The following is a 21346-nucleotide window of genomic DNA, read 5'->3' on the forward strand; positions in this document are numbered from 1 at the left end:
GCTCGGCGAGGTCGGCCGGCGCGAGCACAACCCCAAGACGATGCCGTAAGCGGGTGGCTGCGCCGCCGCTGCGCCGTCGGGGCGACGGCGACGGCGGCGACGGCGGCAGCGGGCCGGGCAGCGGCGGTGGCGGTGGCGGTGGTAAGGGCGGCGGCGTCGAGGGCGGCGGCGTCGAGGGCGGCGGCGGCGACGGCGGCGGCGGGCTCGGTGGGGGCGGCGACGGTGGAGGCGGACGCAGGAGTGTGCGGCGACGAGTACCGGCAAATCCGGCCCGGTGTGGCCGGCAACTGCCTAGCGCTGGCCTGTGACCGGCGCCGCGGTGGCGGAGAAGGCGTCTCGCCGCCGTGGCGGCGGTCGGCAGGCGCGAGCGTGATGGCCATCGTCCTGGGGTAGTCGACGGCCCCCGGGGGCGACGGGGGTGCTCCGGCCGCAGCGGCCGAAAACGGGGGTCGGTAGTACGGTGTAGTAATGAAGTGATGCACTTGATGCAAGGGTGCCATTGTGCTCTACTATAAAAGTTGTGTAAGATGCCCAAGTCTCAGACCCTGAATCCTTAGCGGAGCTGAGTTCTGACGGTGTGAACACGAGCAACCGGAGTGACGACCGGGACCGGGCCGCACGCCGGGAGTGCCCCGACTAGCAGTGACGGGCGCGGACGAGCGAATGAGAGGTCGCTATCTGTGGGAGATGTGTTGTTAGAGACTAGGACTGCCTATCTCTCGCTGAAAGGTACCTCTCATTCGCTCGTCCGCACCCGTCACCGCTCACGGAGTGCTCCGCGTGCCGCACCGGCCGCCGCCGGCCGCCGGCCGCTCACGGTAACGGACAGTGTTACTACTCCGCAACGTTGAGCTGGATCAAACTGAATAGTGCTCCTGAAAGCCCTCTCTCTGGGCTCTGCCACACAGTAGCAGCTCACGACTAGCAGCTGTTGTGGCTGGGTATTTGTAGCCATTTTTATAGGCTTCAACTGGTCCCAAAATAGTACTTAGTAGCAACACCTCATGAAAATCAGTCAAAAAAGCCCCAAAAAATCGGCGCCTGCGGCGGGCCTCCTGGGGCTGCGCCCCAGACCCCCCTTGACTGGGGGGACCCCCCCCAAGAGCACCCCCGTCGCCCCGGGGGCCCGTCGACTACCCAGGGCCATCGTGCGGCAAAGTGCGGCGACATTTTTTTCTTCCACCACTCCTCAGATTTTAGATTAGGACGCTGTGGGCCCTCGGGGGGGGGGGGGGGGGGGCTGAGGCGGTGCTTGCCGCGCCTGCGCGGCCGTGCACGTCGCAGTGTTGGCGCAGCGCCCCGCGGCACTCGTGCGGTGTGTTTCGTCTCTGTGTGAAAACTGTGTTATTCTCTTGTCATGCAAATGCAATAAAAAAGAACCTCATCACGCCACTCGCGCCTGCAGCTCGTACACTGGAGGCACGTCCACGGCGGCGCCGAGCTTGACGGTCGCCTCGAGCTGCAGCACGCTCCCGGCGGCCACGGGCACGGGGCGCGGGGCGAGCAGCGCGAGCACGGTCTGCCAGTGGCTCTTTTGCCCTTCGCCGCGCGGGCCGCGCGACTCGACGACGATGTCCCCCTTTGGGTCGAGGACGAGCCGTGGCCAGAGCGCGACGCCCGAGAGCCCGTGCGCCGCCCCGCCCGCGACCGCGCGCGCCTCCTCCTCCTTGGCGCCCTCCCGCCGCAGCTCGTCGTAGTACACCTTCTCGTTGGCGTCGATCCGCGCCGCGGAGATGTCGAAGCGGAGCGGCGGCGACGGCCTCCATACGCCGGGCGGCGGCAGCGGCTCCGCAAAAGAGATGTCCTCCCAAAGCAGCGGGTCGGACATCAGCTCGAGCGTCTCGTCGCGGCAGTTGAGACGCACCTACAGCCATGTCTCCCAATGTCTCCCCATGTCTCGCCATATCTCGTGAGACGCGCCCTCCGCATATCTCCGCATATCTCCCCCCTATCTCCCCCTATCTCGTGCGACGCGCCGGCTCGCCGCCGAGCTTGCCCCAGTCGAACTGCGGCGGGCCGAGCGCATAGTGCAGCGCGTACGACGCGGGCGCGGCTGCCTGTTCACAGCTGCTCCTGTGAAGAGGCGCTGTTCACAGGTGCAGCGCGTACAGTCCGGGCGCGGCAGCCGTCTGGCAGCGGCAAGGGATCCAAGAGGACTCCTCGAAGGGCCGCTTGAGCAGCCGCGCCTGGATCCGACATGGGTCCGAGATGCGGCCGAGATGCAGCCGAGATGCGGCCGAGAAGAGCCGAGATGCGGCCGAGATGCGGCCGAGATGCGGCCGCTTGAGCAGCCGCGCCTGCGCGTCACGAATGGTTGCGTGCAGGCCCTCCTAAGTAAAGAAAAAGATATGCCATGTCCGCCTTGCGTTTGTGTCCTAACATCGAAGGCTAGCTCGAAGAAAAAGGGAACAGGCGACTGTTCCTCTCCGCGGCAGAGTAGCGGCAGTCGTCTGGATGTAGTCTGGTAGTGGTCTAGTGAAGGCCCTCCTCGGAGGCGATCGAGCCGACAATCTCCGCCACCGCGAGATCCGCCTTCTCGGGCAGCGTGGCCGCGGTAGAGAAGCCTACAGCCGAGATACAGCCGAGATACAGCCGAGAGTGCAGCCGAGAGTGCTAGCCGGCGGAGGGTCGAGAAAAGCCCTCGATCACTTCGACCACGCCCGCCGGAACGTCCGTCGCCTGACGACGGCCTTCCGAGATCAGCCGAGATGAGCCGAGATGAGCCGAGATGCGCCGAGATGGGCAGGTCCGTCGCCTGGCTGACGGCCTTCCGAGATCAGCCGAGATGAGCCGAGATCAGCCGAGATGCGCCGAGATGGGCAGGTCCGTCGCCTGGCTGACGGCCTTCCGCGCGAGGCGCGCGGCCTCGGGCGAGGCCTCGATAGCGTACACCTTCCGAGCGCCCGCCCGCGCGGCGCTCAGCGCCAGCACGGCGAACGGGCCGGTCCCGAGATCCACCACGACGGCGTCCGAGGTGCCGGCGAGCCGCTGCCGGATCGCCTTCTCGAAGAGTGGCGTGCGCCTCTCGTCGTCGACCATCGCCTTGTACGCGCCCTCGTCGAAGCGGATGAAGGAGGCGTCGGAGAAGCCCGCCGTCGCCGTCCAGCTGGCCTGCAGGCTCGCGCTGCTGGGAGATGTCACGGCGTTCGCAGCAGCCACAGGCGCGACGAGCACGGGCAGAGCTGCTGTCTGCAGGACCTCGCGCCGAGAGCGGTGCGCTGGCGTGAGGATGGCGCCGCTGCACGCCAGAAGGGCCAGCAGGCTTGGCATTTTGTGGCAAGCACACAGCGTTCGGACTCTCGGACTCGGACTCCGACTCCTCGGAAACGCGCACGTCTAGCCTGTTCGCGGCTTGAAAATTCTTTTTTTGAGATGGCCTTCGATTGACGAGCTGTTCTTTCACCTTTCTACATAAGTTACCTTCGATGTATGAAGTCGCTCCTGTGAAAATAAAAAAGAAAGTGACCGTCACCGCCAGTCTAGCGTCCACCCATCCAAGAGAATGATGCGACAGAGGAGGAAGTGACAAGGGAGAGAACGACGAGAGTGGGACGGCCGCGAGGTGGCATGAAGGTTGCAGCGAGAAGCGGCGAGCGGTCTCAGACCTAGATTCTAGTTTCAAGAATGGCATTCTTCGAAGTAGAATGGGCGCCGCAGCGGCCCGTAGCGGCGCCCCCTGCGTGCCCACGGCCACCCCGGGGCCATGGGACATCCCCCCGGCCATCGGGGATGCTTGGTTTATCCATTACCCCATTTACACGGGCTGTGTTGCGGCGCGCCTCGAGACGCGCAGCGCAGCGCAGCGCGCAGTCCGCAGACCACAAAACAGATCAGAAGACGGCCGTGGCGACACCCGCTCTGGCGACAGCCCCGCAAAAGGCACTCGCTCGCCGGCAAGGACTACGGGTAGCACAGGCGGCAGCAGAGGTGGCGGTCCGGGTCGCAGCGCGCGTAGCAAGTCGGCCCCAGCGTCACGGGCGTCGGGCCAGGAGCCGGCTCGACGAGATCGACGAAGAGGACGAAGAGGAGGAAGACTACTCGAACTTGGACGAGGACTCGGGCGAGGAGCAGGACTCGGAGACCGGCCAGGGAAGCGACGACCATGACTAGGTGACACGAGGAGTAGATGTGACACGAGTAGTCCGCATTTCGCGCTGTCTGCTGTCTGCTCTCTTTCGCCGCCCGACCCTTTCGCCCGCCCACCACTTGCGAGCACAAATCTCACACCTCCACTGCCCTCGCCACAGGCGGCGACGGACTGACATCCAAGGCTCGAACGGCGGCAGCGCTCAACGGCCGCCGGCGGCCATCGTGCGTTTGCTTTTGCCATACGTGGCGCACCCCCCGGCGTCTGCTCTGGTTTGGGGGCGGGGGGAGGACTCTCTCATGTGCGGACTGTTGGGCTCTCTGTGTTGAACTGGGGCTTGTGCGCGAACCCCATCAGTCTGGCCGAGCGGCACGCCGCCGCTGGGGGCGTGAGAAGGCCGTGGGGGACGGCGGCGGACCCCATTCTTCGATACAGAATGGGCCCTCACCGCGGCCCGTCTGCTGCTGAAAATGTGGCATGTTGGGGGCTCTCCTGTGTGACTCCTCTGGCTCGCCGCGTTAAACTGGCGCCTGTGTGTGACCAACCCCAACCCCGGCAAGCGCCCCCCGGCCGCTGGGGCTGCGAGGCGGCCGGGTGAGCGCGCGCGAGACGCCATTCTAGATGTAAGGATGCCATTCTATAATCTAGAATGGCCAGGTAGGGCTGAGACCGCGAGAGACTGCGAAAAGAGATAGGAAGAGGCAGACTCCCTAGGGTGGGCGACGGCTAGCGCATCACACCCCTCTCCTTAAAATCCCTGTGTGGTGGCGGCGTGCCGTCCTCCCATCCCTCCCTTGGGTTGTCTGTTTTCTTTCTTTCTTTTTTCCACCCATCCATACCGCGTTGGTGTCCCAGTCGTTGGTCGGACTGTGTTTCGCCTTTTCCTATATCAATCAATCAATGTATGAAACAAACAAGGCGGACAGAAGCACATCGCTCTCGGTCCCACAGACATCCCGCACACCCGCCGCACACCCGCCGCACACCCGCGCGCCCCACCCCGGCCGGGAGAAAGGGGAGTGACAGTTTGGGAAGGAAGGAAAGTCGAGATACCTCGCACTCCATGATTGTGCGAGAACGCAGAGAAATGAAAGCCGTCCGGCTCACAAGAGAAGTCCGGCTCACGCGGCCCGAGCTTACCATCTACCGGCTACCGCACACTGAACACTTTCGCCCCCTCGCTCCCAACCCATCCACCTCGCCGAGCCCGAGATATGCCGAGGCGCCGCAAAACCGCGCGTATCTCGGGCGATCTCGGGCCGCGCCGCGCGATCTCGGGCGATCTCGCGCTATCTCCTTTTCTTCCCCCCGTAACCGAACCGCCGCGAGATTTGAAGAGAAAAATGATTTGCTTTCAAAAATTCGAGTTACCCCCCCTGCAAAAACAGCTCATCGAAGCGTTGCATCACCCTCGAGGGCGTGAGCTCAGCGTACTTTGGCGCACGCCAGTCCTTGGCGCGGGCGGCTGTGCGATTGAAGCCGAGCAAGATGCCCATCAGCGAGGCCTTGTCGTGGTAGAGCAGGCCGTTGCCAGCGAGCGCATCGAGGTGGGCGCGAGCGCGATGATTGTCGTGTGCCTCACTCGAGGTGATTACGGGCTTACCAGCGACGTTGAACTCGGCCACTGCGAGCCCAAACGTCTCTCCCTCATGACGCGCGTGCAGCATTGCATCGCTCGTACGCACAAAGCTCGCCTTACGGTGTGCGTCCTTCAAGGAGGGTAGGAATAGGAGGTTTGGCTGATTGGCCGTGCTGAAACGCTTCGTGTTGGCGAACAGAAAGTAAAGCTCAGGGCGCGCACTCGCCACCTCGACGATTGCGCTGTGCACGAACGGGATGTTGAAGCTGCTATGACCGCCATATCGGCCAAAGACGGTGGCATTGCCAGGGATGCCAAGCTCTGCTCGCAAATCGCCAGCGGCACTAGCATCACTGCCTGCCGCTCTGACGAGATACGGAAGCACGGGCGTGCAGCGGGATGTCCGGCTGTGCCGCGCGCCTCCCGTTGCAGAGCACGAGCCTGGAACACTCGAGCTCACGGAGGCGTACGCGCTGCCATGAGGCCACCGAGCGTCGAACACAGCATGAACCAAATTGCGCACGTGAGGCAGCGTTGACACAACACCGTCAGAAGTGCCCATCTTTTGCCAATACACGTCCGTCAGACCAAACTCGCAGGCGACCTCGTCGACCTGGTGCGGCAGCTTCTTCAGGCTCCATCCCTTGATTGCGACGACGCGTCCGTCGCCAAACCGGCCTCGAAAGGTTGCCAGCGACGCTATGCATTCGGCTGGCTGAGCGGCAGCGGAGCAGACGCACACAAACACACTCGGCCGCCGCAGGTGGAGGATCGTCTCGGCAAAGTCGCCATAGTCGAACACTGATGTTGCACTGCCTCGCGAGCACGCAAACACGAATCCGACGCGCCGCACTGGCGGTCGACTGCAGTTGGCGAGGGCTGTGCTCGAACTAACGCGTGTCGTCGGCGATGCTTTCATTGCCGTCGGCAGCCGAGCGGCTCCGCGCAGGAGTTTGGATTGCAACGCGGCTTTTGGGAAGGGGTCGGGGCTGGCGAGGTACTTCCAGCCTGCTGTGGGAACAGCTGACAGTCTCGCCGAGGCTCGCCCCAGCAGGCGTGACCTGCCTCAGCAGTGCCAAGTCGGCCTGACTAAGCGCTCGATTCAGCCTCCGAGGCCCGGCATCTGGCCAGTGGGTGCACTGGACAGACTCGTGGAGGTGGTGGCAAAAAGGTCTGGCGCGACGCGTCCACCCGACTGCGCGGCTTGCAATATGCGTGCTGCGGGCACGACAGCCGTCAAGCTCATGCCGCCGTACCCGTCGGCTGGTCACCGACTGCGAGAGAGGGATCGCACGCGCGCGGCGCGCCAGCAGCAGCCCGGGGGGAGGGCGCGCTCTCTCTCTGCCTCTGCGCAGAGCTCTGAGCAAGTGCTTGTGAGGCGCGCAGAGCGCGCGTCCGTTGCACTGTCCGACTAGGGCACCAATCGGCGCCGATCGCGCGCGCCAGAGCGGGTTGGGGTCGCTCGGTACATGCCCTGGCGCGTGCCAGGACGTCTGCCGAGGGCCTGCGGCAGGGGGCGAGAACGAGTGGAGACCACCAGAAACCACCGCGAGACCGGGCGGGATCTGCTCTGGGGTGACAGGGGATGTCTGGGACCCTTTTCGGGCCCTCTCGAGCTCTGGCGCAGCGCCGCGCTGCAGGCTGTGCGAGTGGTGTGACGGCGCGCCTCTCGGTGGTTGGGCGTAGGTCGTGCCGTTGGAGGCCCGGAGCCGCGGCGACGAGTCGCGCATATCCGTCGCCGGCGCGCGCGCCGGCTGTGAACAAACGGAGTCGAGAGGGGGACGCACGCACGCGCCCCTTGAACGAGCCTCGTACGCGGCGCTGGTCAAGGAGCTGAGTGGACTTCCACCTTCGTAAGAGCCACACCTTGCGCTGTGGTCCGTTTTCTTTGGATAAACTGGCCGAAGGAAATGGGGACCACGGCGATGTAGCACAATGGTTAGGGTTGCCTAGGCGCACCGGTCGAACTTGAGCAGCGCCCAGACGATCAATCGCTAGATCTTCGTCTGGGACTCCTGGTCGGTCTGGCTCACACAGTACGTCGAAAGTGATCTTCGGCATGAGCTTCAAAGCCCGTGGGGACTATAGCACGCCATTCTCGCCATGGTATTGCAACAAGGATCAAGCTTCAAGGTAACCAAAAACCGCGAGAGCAGGCCGCTCTCCAGTCCCTCCAGCCCGCAGCCGCGACACGACTCGCACGAGACGAGACCCAGCGGCAGCTAGCGCAGATGCCTCCACCATGTAGTGTAGAGGGATGAGGGAAGTCCGGACGACGGAGAGAAATAATTTTACCGCACTCCAAGAGCTCCTAGTGACAGGTGTGCCACGTAAGCCGCGCGCGCGGCACCGACCGGCGACCGTGCTTCTGCTACTGCTTGGACGCACACTCACTGCGGTCCCGCAACGGCGGGTATTTACGTCATGGTGCGCTCCCTTTGCCGCCGCCAGTTCGTCTTGCTGTCCCGCAGGAGGCTGCCACCCGAGGTCCCAAAGTGACCATTTGCCGCGCCCGTCGCACCGTCGATCTTGAATTTGGAGCTCATCTTGGACGTCAGCCCGCCCACGACAAAGCGCGTGTACGCCACGTCCTCGTCGTCGCCAACGCACGCGCCGCGCACGAGGAGGGAGCGGCAGCCAGCGGCGGCGAGCCGGCGCCCGAGGGACACCTCCTCATTGTCGGCCTGCATCGCGGAGATCGCTACAACCGCGGCCGCCTCGGGTGGTATGGCACCAAGAATGTCGCCCACGTCTGCGCCCTCGCCATCAACGAGGAACGTGCCGCTGCCGTGGCCAGCATCAGCAACCGCAGCAACCTCGGCAGCCGAGCTCACCCGCCAGAGCACGTCGACCCCGAGGGCCTCTGCAGCCGCGTTTGCAGGCGCCAACACCACCGCACTTGCTCCGGCAGCGACCGCCATTCCCACCTCTGACGCGGCGCCCGCAAACACCACGGGAAGCGGCCCGGGAAAGTCTGTGGCTGCAGTCGCTTGCTCCTTACACACCTCGGCAAGAGTCGGCACCGCGTCGCTCCAGAGCGCTGCGACATTGCAATCCCGCCGAAGCTTCATCGACAGCAGCGCAATCTCGGCTGACGTGAGTGCATTCGCTCCCAACCTCAGTTCGGCGGCGACGGTGAGAGCGCCCGATCTCGGGAAGAGAGCGCCGCGCGCCGCGGCCGCGTCAACAAACGGCAGGCGTGCGATGAGCCCCAGAAGGCCGAGGACCCTCATCCGCGGCGAATTCTTTTTTCCATCTCCCAGCACTCTTCGCGGGGCTCGCGTTCGACAAGACCGGGATCGCTCTACCGGCAAACCTCTCGCTGACATGCGCGCCCCGTCGAGCTGACGGCGGGCGCGCTGAGGTCGCACGCCAAGCCAAGTTATATGCCAATGGCATGCGATCTAGAATCGGCTCACGCGCCTCTACTCGCATACGCTCACCCATAGAATTGTCACCGCCAGTGAGTGCGAGATAGGGCTAGCGGCTGGCGGCTAGCCTCTGAGGAGATTGACCAGAGACACCTCACACGACCCCACACACGGTCTATCTAGTCCGGCCTCGCGGTCGGCGGAGATTGCTAGAGGACGAGCAAGCCTGCTCTACTCGAGTAGCCTCGCATATTACCTCCTGTCGTCTGTTGTGATGTTGTGCCCTTGTTTGTTTCTCTTGGCACCTTGGAGTGCTGGGGGGGGGCGACAGGAAGAATGTGGCCCTGAGTTATGTGTACGCCAACTCAGGGTGTGTGGCAGCCAGCTGGCTGTGTGTCTTGTGAGCTTGTTTGTGTCTGTGTGTCGCTCGTGCGTGTCGTCATCATCTGTCCCGCGTCCACCCATACCGCGTTGGTGTCCAGTCCGAGCCTGGCTGTTCTTCACCTTTCTACCTACCTACCTACCTACTCTTTGAGGAGTTGGGGGGAGGCCTCCGGGGCCTGCCTTGTTATTGAGAAGAAAATACGTCCTTTGGCGCTGTGCGCTGGTCTGTGAGAGGTTGAGGTGCGAGCCCTTTCGCCTTTCGTTTTCTAAATAAAAATGAGACCAATGCTCACTCTGGCCGCGCGTGAATCGACCGATTGGGCGCTCCTTCGACTCCATCACTGGGTTCCGGCTCCTACCCGGATAGGGGGTCTGTTCACACTGGCTGGCCCCTCCCAGATAGGTAGGTAGGTTGGTCTTGTTTGGCCCAAAAGGGCCCTGCAATAGTATCCCCTATTTTCATCTTTTTACGCTTCGCTGCGCGGCCTGGGGATAGGAAGGTAGGTAGGGCGTTTTGGCGCGAGCGATAGACCCCCTATCCGGGTAGGATCCGGAACCCTGTCATGCTTGGCGGCCTCTCGCGCCTCGCCCACGGCCTCTGGGAGTGCGGCGAGTGCGGCCTTGTCGACGAGCGCGGCTTCGATGACGATCACTGGGTGCGTCAGGCCCACCGGGTGCGCGACGAGAGGGTGCGCCGGCCTTCGCAGTCCAAATTCCGGGTCGTGGCAGTCGTCGTCTATGAGCGTGGCGACGGTACCGTCTCGCACGTGATTGGCCACAACGACGAGGCGGCGTGCCTAAAGAACTCCATCTGCGCCGAGCGCGCCGCCTTCGTGCAGCTCTGCATGCTGCCTCAGTCAGCTTGCTCCCGCGTCACGGCCGTCTACATTGCCTCCGACGCCGCCGAGCCCATCACGCCGGGAGCGCTGTGCCGTGAGTTCATGATGTCGTCGCCTCTCACATCGACCGACACGCGCATCGTGATGGAGGGCGGTGGGCGGAGGCTTGACCTCCGGCTGGCCGGCCTCTACCCGCACGCGTCGCCCTACATCCGCCTGACGGCCGAGGAGCAAGCGGCGGCCGGGAGGCGACTTGGGCCGGCGGTCCGCCCCTTCCCCGCCGCCCACGAGCAGCAGGCGTGGCGCGGCGCCGTGAACCGCGGCGGGTGGGCGTTCCCGGACCTCCTCGATCCTCCCCCTAGGCGTGGGAGGGCGCGGTCGCGGCGGCGCAAAGGGACGCGCGCCCGCTCCACGCGATTGGATACGGCAGCGGACCCCACGACAGTCCCCAGACGCAGACACTCCCCACCAGCCACCCACCCCAGACACTAGACACGCCCCCCGGGCCGATGGCTTGTCACCCCGAGTCACCCCGAGTGAGGAGTTGCCCCCTTCCCCGACTGCCTCGCAGGCGCCTGCGTCGTCTTCGAGGACGGCAGCGACGCGAGGGCGTGGCAGTGGAAGGCGCTCGAGTACAGCTGCAGCCTCGACGCGGTGTGCTTGCTCGCCCCCGCCCTCGCGGCGCGCAGGGATGGCGGCGTCGAGCCGCGCGTGCTCTGCCTCGCCGACCAGCACGGGGTGTGCCACGCACCGCACGCCACCGCGAGGGCCATCCTCGTGGAGCACGGCTACGGCGATGTCCGTGTCCTTGTCCACGACAGCGACGGCCACGCCCACACGCCCACGGCGGCGGAGCTGCTGCCAACGGCGCCCACCGCCTTCGACGCTTTCCTGGCGTGCGGAGGCGGCGCCGGCGAGGCTTAAGCCTTAACATCCGTTAGCATATGCATGTATCTAAGGTGTAGGAGACGGTTCAACTTTAATGCGGGGGTGGGGGGAGCCGCTGCCCCACTTCCGACCAATAGGGGAGAGAACATATGTGTCGGTCTCGTAATCGCCGCGGTGCGCAGCTCTCGTCGACTCGTCTCTGACTGTAAACTATCACACACAACGTCACTGACACTGTGTGATGGAGAGATGCTCTGACTCCCGACGGCGGAGAGATAAAAGGACACTCGCACATGGCGGGGGGTCCGCAGCAACAGCTCGTCTCCTCGATCATTTAGGCGTGACTTGCCGACCTTGCCCTTGCAGATACAGCATGGAGCGCGTCGGCGGCACGACGCGAAAGCGGCGGCGTGCGGGCAGAGGCAGCGCGAGCAGCTTTGGCAACGACGTGCAATCCATCTGCAGGTCCGAGCCGCCCTGTGCCGCAGCGCTGCTTCTGGCGGCGGCGGCGATGGCCTCCTTCGCGTCTTCCGAGCTCATGAAGAGGGGTGAGAAACGGGTCCCGTCGGGCCTGCGACGCACTAACCTCATGCAGCTGAAGAGGGGAATGTGCTCCTCATCCCAGCGCGCCACCGGGCTGGGCAGCCCGGCTTCTGCGAGCATCGCTGCAGCCTCGGAGGGCGCGGCGAGCTGAGCCTCTTGCGCCGCCACAAGCTCGTCCCGGCCCGGGACGAAAACCGCGTTGCTGTGGCGCACCGCCGCGCCCAGTCCAACCGGAAGAAGCTGCAGCCCGAGCGACGGGCTTCTGGCGCGCCCGACAGAGAGCTCTCGCAGCGCACGGTCCACGTCGCAGAAGAACATGGCCACCATGGCGCCACCACGCTCGTACTGCAGGAGCTGCCCATCCGCATTCGCCAGCGAGAAGACTGGCACGCTGTCGAGATCCTTGTCCTCCGACGCGGCGGCATTGGTGGTGGTGGCGCAGATGGCGCCGGGAGCACGGGCGGCGGTGAGCATCAGGGCCGGCGGTGAGGAAGAGACGACCAGGGCGAGAGCGGCGACGATTAGGCTGGAGGGCATGGCGGGTTGGGTACTGCTGTGCTGCACCCGCGAACGCGGCGAGCGCGGCGAGCTTCGATTCCTGGCGAGCCCTCGGCACGAGCGAGCGGGTTGGGGGCTGCGGGGGAGGAGGAGGGGGGGGTGGAGGGGGGGCTTTTAAAAGGGAGGGATCCCAAGGGGTTGTTGCGCTGGTGTCCAGTCCGGGCCGCACCTGTTCATCACCTTCCTATCTGTCTATCCCCGACGCTTCTCTCCCTGGAGGCTAACACGGAGTATCATCGATTACAATCATCGATTCATCGTGTGGGTGGGGGGGGGCTGGGGGGGGGGGGGGAAGGGGGGGGGGGCTTTCCTTCCATTCGAGGGGTTCGGCAAGGGTTTTCCCCCGGGCCCTCCTCCCGGGTTCGCTTCGCTCAACAGCCAAAAAAACTTGGAGCACTTGGAGTGCAGTCATCAAACCTCACATCCAGGGCCGGGGAGCTAAGAAGCGCACCCAGCGGGCCGGATGATCGATATCGGGTTGCGGGCAAGAGAGCCCTAGCCCTGGGGGCTGCGCGCGGTCGCAGGGAAAAGGAGAGAGCGTCTCTGCGCACCCCGGGCCACCCCGCTCGCAGACGGTGCCGCGAAGCGCAATATGCCAGACGCTCTTGCGTTGAGCGGAGGGTGCATGCCCTGGAGGTGGAGCTATATGACGAAACAAGTGAAAATCACACGCCGCCTCTGCTCGGCGTCACAGACACACAAAAGGCTCCTCCTGGACCTGGGGCCCGGCCGCCGCTGCCGCCGGTGACGAGAAGAGCGCGGTCACAGTCTCCCACGACAGCACCTTCGACTCGTCCGCGCGACGCTGTCGCTTGCAGGGGCTTCCGCCGCTTCCGCCACCGCTCGCCGGCCCTCGGTCGCTCGCACCCTGTCCGCCGGCGTCAGCGCGGGCGCCGCCCTGCCGTCCGAGCCCCAGGATCGCCTCCTCAATGGTGCCGCGCATCACAAACCTGTGCACGACCGTCGGCCGCGTCTGCGACATGCGGTGGACGCGGCCCACGGCCTGCGCCTCCACGGCGCGCTCGAGGAGCGGCTCGGAGAGGAAGACGTGCTGCGCCTCGACAAGGGAGATGCCGTTGGCGCCAGACTTGAGCGGCAGGAGCAGCACGCGCACGCTCGGGTCGTTCCGGAAGCTGTGGAGCGCCGCGTCGAGCGTGCCTGCGCCCTGCAGCCGGCGAAAGGGCACCTCGTTCTCGCTGAGCGCACGCGCGATGAGCGAGAGCATGTCGTCCCACTGCGAGAAGATGAGGCACTTGTCACCGGCCGGCAGCGCTTGCACCTGCTCCACGATCGCCGTCACCTTGGTGCCCCACGAGCCTACGTCATGAAACACCGAGGTCGGGGTGGGAATCGGTGTGTCGCGAGGTGTATTCGCAGCGCAAGGGCATCGAGTGCAATGGATACAGCGGAATAAAGCGGAACGCGTGTCCTCTCGAGCGCTGGCTGGAATACAAGAAGACGTTGTCCGCTTCTAGGCCCACGAGCCCTTGACGCTCGTCCCCGCGGAGGAGCCGTCTGCCCACCGCAGCTCGCTGGCCATCGCGAGCGGCCCCTTCTCGCGACAGATGGGGCAGACGAAGCTGCCGCCGTGCCGTGCGACGATGCGCTCGGCGCAGGGCGTGCACAGCGAGTGCGCGCAGCGCGCGATCGAGCGCTCGTTCGGTCCCACCTCGTCGTGGCAGACCGGGCACATGGCCATGGCCGCGCCCTCGCCCCCCTCACCGTCGGCGAGCAGCGCCTGCCGCCGCAGGTACGAGTACTGGCGCTTGCCTGCGTTGAGGTCGGCGATCGCGAGGGCGAGGTCGCCGCGGTACTTGTGCGCCCGCTCTGCATGCTCGTACCTCACCACGTACCTCAAGGTGCGGAGGCCGCGGGGTGAGGAGGCGAATGGCTAGCCTCTGGTTGTGGGGAAGCCGGCGGCGCGCACCTGTGCCGCTCTGCCTCGAGCGGGTTGATCCTGCGCAGCTCCTCGTCGTCCTCGACCAGCTCCATCGTGCTCACGCCTAATCTCGGGTCGTCTCGGGTCGTCTCGGGTCGTCTCGGGTCGTCTCGGGTCGTCTCGGGTCGTCTCGGGTTCTCAGCTCCATCGTGCTCACGCCTTGGCCGAGCTCGTCGAGCTGCGAGAGGAGGTCAAAGTGCGCCGACCAGAGGGCGCGGCACGCCTTGATCTCGCGCTTCAGTGCCGCGAGCAGCTCCAGCTCCCGAGACGCCTCTGCGCAGAGCGCCTTCCAGGAGGAGCCGCCGCCACCCGCCCCGCCCCCGCCACCCGCCGCTTGCGCCGCCGCCGCCCCCGCCGCCTCGGCGGCCGCCTGCGAGTTCAGCCACCCAGACAGCGCCGAGAGCAGCCGCAGCAGCGGCGCGTCCTCCAGGAAGGCCTCGCCCACGTTGCCGCGCATTGCCCCGGCGTCGCGCGACGGGTCGGCGGCGCTGTCGGCGATGCCGCCGCGCACCGCCGCCACCTCGACTTGCCTCTGGCGGCGGTGCGTGAAGAGGGAGTAGAAGTAGGCGTCGTACAGCCCCTCGCGCTTGCAGTGCGCGCACAGCGCGCCCTCCTTGCCCCAGTCGGAGCGGCAGCGGAAGCAGCTGCCGCTCTCGAGCACCTCCTCCTCGCTCGGCTGAGGGCGCATCGCATCGTGATTACCCGAGACTACCCGAGATTACCCGAGATTGCCCGAGATTACCTGAGGGCTCATCGCGTCGAGCTCGTCCAGCAGCCGCCGCCGGCTCGCAAAGACGCGGCGCCGCTCCTCCTCCGCCTAATCTCGGGCAATCTCGGGTCCTCGCGGGCAATCTCGCGAAGACGCGGCCCCGCTCCTCCTCCGCCGTGGAGAGAGCCGCCAGCGCGCCGCCTGTGTCGAGCGCCATGGCGAGGCTGCCCGAGGTGAGGCACGCCTCGCCACCCAATCGCTCGCGCAGACCCTCGGACGCCTGCAAAGAGGACGAGAGGCGCGCGCGCAGGCGCGGTAGCCAGTGCCCGTCCGCCGCGCCGCCCGCCGCGCCGCCCACCGCCCCGCCTCCGCCTCCGCCGCCGAGTGAAGCGAGCAGCGCCTCCACCGCCTGCCGCAGCTGCGCGAGGCGGGAGCGGCTCGCCTGCCCGACGGGCGATCTCGGGTGATCTCGGGTGATCTCGGGTGATCTCGGGTGATCTCGGGGACCCGGCTCGCCTGCCCGACGGCGGCGCGCTCCGAGACGAGCTGTGCGCGAAGCGAGGCCGCCTCCGCGTGTAAGGCCTCCACCTGCGTCGCCAGGTCCTCGGGGTGGGGCGCACCACTCGCGCCCGCCTCAGCCTCGCCCGCCGCCACGCCCGCCGCCACGCCCGCCGCCACGCCCGCCGCCACGCCCGCCGACACGCCCGCCTCGGTGCTCGCCTCGGTGCTCGCCTCCCCCTCCACCTCCATCACCGAGGGCGACGTCGAGCCGCCGCCGCCGCCGCCGCCGTCGAGGAGCGAGAGGTTCCGCGCGCGGTTGTGGATCAGGTGCAGCCGAGGGATCGCATCCACCTCGAGCTCCGCCTCCAGGAGGTGGAGCTCGCCCAGCTCGCACTCGACGCTTCCGTCGCCACCGCCGCCGCCGCCGCCGCTACCGCCGCCGCCGCCGCCGCGATCGCCACCGTCGCCACCGCCGCCGCCGCCGCCGCCGCTGTTGCTCGCCGCCGCCTCAGCTGGTGGGTGCCACGCTGTGACCACCAACCGGTATTGCCGCGACTTGTGCGGACGATAGCAGCCAAAGCTCGTCCAGCCGCCACCGCCTCCGCTGCCCGCGGCCGCCGGCTCTGAGGCGCGTTCCCCGCCCGCGGGATGGCGCAGCGCAGGGCGAGGGAGCGGAAACTGGCCAACCTCCACGAAGATGCCCGCCGACTCGGCGCCGCTCGTGGCGTAGAGTGCCACCGCGGCGGGCGTCGCGCGTCTGCCGGCGACGCTCCTCAGCCGTACCTCCGACAAGCGGCGCGGCTTTGAAAACTCGATGCGCACCCACGCGTCCCTCTCGGCGACGTCGCTCCACGCTGCCGCCGCGCCGCCGCCGCTCGCCGCGACGGACCCGCAAGGGAGTGTCCACCGGAGCGGGCCGAGCGGGCGTGTCGGCTGGAGCGGCCCAGCGGGCGCTTGGAAGCGGAGCGACTCTGGCCCGCAGAGGGTTGCCTCGAGAGACGCCTACACGAGCAGATGGCCTCAGATCGCCCGAGATTGCCCGATACGCTTTCGCGCGACCCGCGGGTCGACAGGCGCACCTCCAGCGGCATCGGCTGCCGATTGGCGGCGCTCAGCGCGAGCGCTTCAGCGTAGCGCGCCGCGGCGACGGCGTGCTCGCCGACCATTGCATGCATGCTGCGGGGCCAGGGTTAGGGTCAGGGTCAGGGTTTGGTGGGGAGGGAGGGAGGGAGGGAGGGGGAGGGGCAGGGGCGGTAGGGCGAGGGCTCCTGCCGAGCGCAGAGAGGTTGAACAACACCTTGCGCTGCTCCTCCTCGCAGCGGCTCTTCTCCTCCTCGATCAGCTTGCCCAAAATGTCGCGCATCGACATCGGGTCCGCCAGCCCCGCCGCCGCACCGCCGCCCCGCTCCCTGCGCCCGCGGATGCCAAATGAGCCCAGCTGCGGGTGGCAGCACGCCTGCCGCAGCCGCAGCACGCCCTGCATCGAGAGCGCCGCGAGCGCCTTGTCGGCGGCGGCTGCCGCCTGCCCTGGCCTCGTCGCCCCAGCTGCCCTGCCGTCGGCGGCGGCGGTGGCGACGGCGCCGGTCGCACCCTCTGCCGCCGCCTTCGCCTCCCGCTGCTGGCGGTCGTGGAGCGAGAGCGCGCGCTGCGCCGAGGCGTGGCACTCGCGCGCCTGCTTGTCGTAGAAGTGGCGCTCGATCGACGAGAGCGTGAGCCGGTGCACGACGTCACTCTGCGGCGGGAGGTCGAGCTGATGGAGCACCGACTCCTGCAGGGCGGGTCGCGGACACAAGCGTCGTAGACGTGTCGCGGAAGTGTCGCGGAAGTGTGTCGCGGACGTGTCACGGGCGTGTCACGGGCGTGTCGCGGGCGTGTCGCGGGCGTGTCGCGGGCGTGTCGCGGGCGTGTCGCGGGTGAGACGGGCGGGTCGAGCGTCGCGCGCCTTGGAGTTGCGCCACATCACGGCATGCAGCAGCTCGAGCAGCCGCCCCTCGGCCGCACGGAAGGCTGCCGCTCGCCCGTTCCTGCCCAGCAGCACCTACGCCGAGATCTGGCTGAGATCTGGCCGAGATCTGACCGAGATACCGCCGCCCGCCCGTTCGCCTTGTCGGACTGGTCGGCCGCCCCTCCCGCGCCCGACCGCACGAGTGCGTGAGCCGGCGCCGCCGCGCCTCCTTCGCCTTCGCCTTCGCCTTCACCGCCCTCTTCGCCGCCGCCGCCGCCGCCGCCGCCGCCGCCTCCGCCCCCGCCGCCGCCGCCTCCGCCCCCGCCGCCGCCTCCGCCGCCGCCTCCGCCGCCGCCTCCGCCGCCGCCGCCGTGTCGCGGCGCGGACAGCGGCGTCTCAATCGCGCTCCTCCACCAGGCGGGCTCGCTCCACGGCCGGATCTGCAGAAAGGCCATCAGGCCCATCAGGTCGGCGAGTCGGCCACGCCTGTGGGGTCATGTCTCGGGACGTGTCCTGGACGTGACCTGGACGTGTCCTCCACCCGGCGAGCCGGCCGCGCCCCATCGGTGTTCCACTCACCGCCCACCGGTGCATCGCCGGCAGCCGGCGCGCCATCGCCGCCGCCTTGGCCGTCCCGCTCTCCACCATTTGAGCCTCGTCGATCACCACGCGCCACCAGCGCAGCGAGAGCAGCGGCGACAGCACCCTGCCGTGCCCACAAGCACGGAGACATGAATGGAGAGCGATCCGTTCAAAGGTCGAGGTGTCTCCGAGAGTCATGCGCTGCACGAGTAGAGAGGAGCGCATTGACAGGTGGTGCTGATCCCAGCTCGGTGCTGCTATCGAGTGATGTACTCACGAACCTCGCCGCCGCATGCTCGCGCGCCGTCGGGCGGCGCAGCAGCCGCGAGAGGGGCAGCCCATGCGCGGTGTCGTCGGTGGCTGCATGGTTGAGCTCCGACCTATTCGCTAGGGTCCGAGAGGTCACCGGTCGAACTGTGAGGCCGCGACGCGTGGCTCGAGCGCCGACCGCAGCACGTCGAAGGTGGTGAGCACCAAGTCATGCCCCGCAAGCCGGTGCGGCTGCAGCGCCGCCAGCCGTCCGGGTCGGCGGCTCCCGTGCGAGAGGGCGTCGCGCACGCCTAGGGAAGGGCGAAGGAGGGCTGAGTAGCTCCTTCAAGTCCCGTGCGAGAGGGTGTCGCGCACGCCGGCGAACGTGCACACGCGCAGTGCGCCGCCCTCCACGTGCCGCGCCGCCTCGGAGCGCCACTGGCCGAGGATGGCCTGAGGTTAGACCGGACTGATTCAAGAACAGCTCGACGAATGGAGCACCAAACACCTCGTTTAGGAGGCGGCGGCGTGGCCTGCGGGCAGATGAGCAGCGTCGCGCCCGTCGGCCTCGGCGCGCGCGCGCCCTGGCGGCTCGCACAAAGTAGGCAGAGGTAGTTGGTGGCAGCCTCGGCCGCGGCGGCGCTCTCAAAGCCGGCGCACACGCCGTGCACCCATCGGCCGCACCCGTCGCAACCGACCCACGTGCCGTCAAAGTCTGCGGGGGTGCCCTCGCAGACGCATGGCAAGTCGTCGCGTGCCGCTGCCGCTTCCGCGCTGCCGCTCCCCACCGCCGTCGCAGCCGCAGTGCCGGCGGCGGTGCCGGCGGCGGTGCCGGCGGCGGTGCCGGCGGCGGTGCCGGCGGCGGCGGCGGCGGCGGCAGCACCACTGCCACTACTCTCCGCTGCGGCCGGCGGCTGCAGCGAGGAAGGCGGCGCGGGGTTGGCAAGGAGGAGAGCGAGGACTTCGACCGACTTGCCGAGCCCCATCTCATCGGCCAGGATCCCACCGCTCAGACGGCCGCCCTCCTCCCCCCCTCCCGGCGGCCAGCACTGCTGCTGCGGCTGCGGCGGCGGCGGCGGCTGCGACGGCGGCGGCTGCTGCTGCTGCTCTGCGCGGCGCACATCAAAGGCGGCAGCGGCCGGATCGCTGCCTGTGGTGGAGCATGGGCATGGGCCGAGGTGGAAGTCCGGGAGCCGGCAACCTGGCGTGCTGCACTGCTTCCTCGCCCTGCGCTTCTTGCCGCCGCCGCCGCCAGCGATGCTGCTGCGACTGGCGGCGGCAGCGGCAGCGGCAGCGGCAGCGGCGGCGGCTGCGGCTGCGCTTGCGGCTGCGGCGGTGGCGGCTGCGGCTGCGGCGGTGGCGGCTGCGGCTGCGGCGGCGCCCTCGGCAAGCGCCTCTCCGGCTAGCAGCAGCGCGCCGTTGCACGAGTTCCAGAGGAGGGGCTCCCCGCCGTCCGCAAAGTGGACCCTCCGCCAGAGAGACTCTGCGCCCGGCGGCGTGGCTGCAGGAGCGCTACCGACGCCCTCTCGGCACAGCATCCACTCGACAGCCTGCTGCTGGTACGGGCGCAGCGTCGGGCGCAGCGCTGGCAGGGCCGGCAGCGATGCCGATGGGCGCGGCGGTCTCTCCGAGACAAACCCCTGCAGCCGATCGTACACGTCCTCCGCGTCTAGCTCCTGGAGCGGCGGGCTGTCGGCCTCGCCACGGCCGTCCTCGCCACCGCCGTCCTCGTCGATGCGTTCAGCGGAAGCGACCGCGGCGAAGAGGGCGTGGAGAGCCCTGGCGGTCTTTCGTCGCGGTGGTGGTGTGTCGTCGGGAAGTGAGCAGTGCGCTAGGGCTTCGGGAAGCCGCAGCAGAACACGAAGCGCTGAGTGTTTGGACGAGTGTTCGATCTGCGCGATCCCGGACTGCGCAAGCACCTCGAGTGCGGCCGAAGGCAGGGAGGAGGGAGGGCCGTGGTAGAGACACCGGAGCTGCGGCAGTAGGCCGTCGTGGGTGGCGGCCATTCTGCTGGCGGGGCGTACTGGGTGGCGGCCAACTGGAAAAAAAGAGCAAAGCGCAACCATGCGGCGCCACCAGAGCGCGACGCCGCGCTGCGCGACGAGTTCAAGAGGGTCTTCAAGTGCTGGAAACGGTTCCGCGCCGAGCTCTATCAGGACGGCGGGTGGCGCAAGTACTTCACCGAGCCCGGCGCGCCGGATGAGGTCGCGCGCTCCTCCGACGCCTGAGTTGCCGGGAACGGCAACTGGGGTCCGTTCTGACTAGTACATGTAACACGTTCTGATTGATTGATTGATGGGAAGGCGAAACACAGTCCGACCAACGACTGGGACACCAACGCGGTATGGGTGGACGCTAGACACAGACAAGAGGAGAGAGAGGAGAGAGAGAGAGAGAGAGAGGAGAGAGGAGAGGGTGAGGGTGTGAACACACGTGAGGAGTGGGGAGGGTGTCTGTGGTGGGCTGTAGTCTACTACTACTACACACACACACACACACACACACACACACACCGGTGTGAAGAGGTATTTCTTCTCAATAACAAGGCTGTGAACAAGTCTCCACCGACAAGTTCGTATCATGGGGCAGGTTGTGGGCAAAGCTGGGGAGGTCGAGTACCCCGCTGCACCCGTGGAGGACCCAGACGCTCAGCGGTTGGCATCTCTGAAGCATCGACTCTTAGCGAGGCGCTCGCGCTTCACTGCGCCGCTCTTTGTCTTTCTGCGCCTGTGCTACAGCTCGATTTTTGTCGGACTCATGCTGCTGATCGCATCGCCATCAATGTTCATCAAGATCGACCTCGAGCGTCGGCTCGCGCACATCTCAGACCTGGCATCTTCTTTTTTCATTCCACCGTCGCCGTCGCCGGCGTCGCCGTCGCCACCGTCGCCGTCGCCACCGTCGCCATCGCCACCGTCGCCGTCGCCACCGTCGCCGTCGCCACCGTCGCCGCTGCTACCGCCACGTACTGTCGCCGTTGCGGCGGGCAAGACGGCTCAGAAGGCGCTCGACGACAGCCCCTCCCCTGACGCAGCTGCGGCTGCGCTGCTGCCATCGTCGCTGCCGCCGCCGTCGCTGCCACCGCCGTCGCTGCCGCCGCAGGCCTGGTTCTCGCGCAGCGGCGCCTGCAGGCTCGGAAAGGGGAAGGGCGACTTCGTTCGCGACTCGGCCC

At 67.3% G+C, this 21346-nt stretch overlaps 5 protein-coding genes across 5 annotated transcripts; 1 reads left to right on the plus strand and 4 right to left on the minus strand.

The window, feature by feature from the left end:
* Nucleotides 1–1384: 1384 nt before the first annotated feature.
* On the minus strand, nucleotides 1385–3270 carry EMIHUDRAFT_98805 (hypothetical protein; the record flags this gene model as incomplete). Its single annotated transcript, XM_005785470.1, has 2 exons — nucleotides 1385–1864; nucleotides 2893–3270. 2 exons carry the CDS (start codon nucleotides 3268–3270, stop codon nucleotides 1385–1387), a joined length of 858 nt encoding a protein of 285 aa, XP_005785527.1.
* Nucleotides 3271–5454: 2184 nt separating this feature from the next.
* Nucleotides 5455–8899, minus strand: EMIHUDRAFT_462597 (hypothetical protein; the record flags this gene model as incomplete). The annotated part of the gene is made up of 3 exons (XM_005785471.1): nucleotides 5455–6023; nucleotides 6213–6482; nucleotides 8188–8899. The coding sequence occupies 3 exons, from the start codon at nucleotides 8897–8899 to the stop codon at nucleotides 5455–5457; spliced, it is 1551 nt and encodes a 516-aa protein (XP_005785528.1).
* A 1085-nt stretch (nucleotides 8900–9984) lies between these two features.
* EMIHUDRAFT_98807 (hypothetical protein) lies at nucleotides 9985–11184 on the plus strand (the record flags this gene model as incomplete). The annotated part of the gene is made up of 3 exons (XM_005785472.1): nucleotides 9985–10524; nucleotides 10623–10704; nucleotides 10832–11184. The coding sequence occupies 3 exons, from the start codon at nucleotides 9985–9987 to the stop codon at nucleotides 11182–11184; spliced, it is 975 nt and encodes a 324-aa protein (XP_005785529.1).
* A 152-nt stretch (nucleotides 11185–11336) lies between these two features.
* Nucleotides 11337–12040, minus strand: EMIHUDRAFT_434011 (hypothetical protein). Its single transcript, XM_005785473.1, has one exon. It carries the CDS (start codon nucleotides 12016–12018, stop codon nucleotides 11479–11481), a length of 540 nt encoding a protein of 179 aa, XP_005785530.1. The 5' UTR covers nucleotides 12019–12040; the 3' UTR covers nucleotides 11337–11478.
* A 1125-nt stretch (nucleotides 12041–13165) lies between these two features.
* Nucleotides 13166–13381, minus strand: EMIHUDRAFT_59294 (hypothetical protein; the record flags this gene model as incomplete). Its single annotated transcript, XM_005785474.1, has 1 exon — nucleotides 13166–13381. A coding segment is annotated over one exon (216 nt), but the record flags the coding sequence as incomplete, so codon positions are not given.
* Between the last annotated feature and the right edge of the window lie 7965 nt (nucleotides 13382–21346).

The sequence above is a fragment of the Emiliania huxleyi genome, assembly GCF_000372725.1.
Source record: "Emiliania huxleyi CCMP1516 chromosome Unknown EMIHUscaffold_16, whole genome shotgun sequence".
NCBI lineage: Eukaryota > Haptophyta > Isochrysidales > Noelaerhabdaceae > Emiliania > Emiliania huxleyi.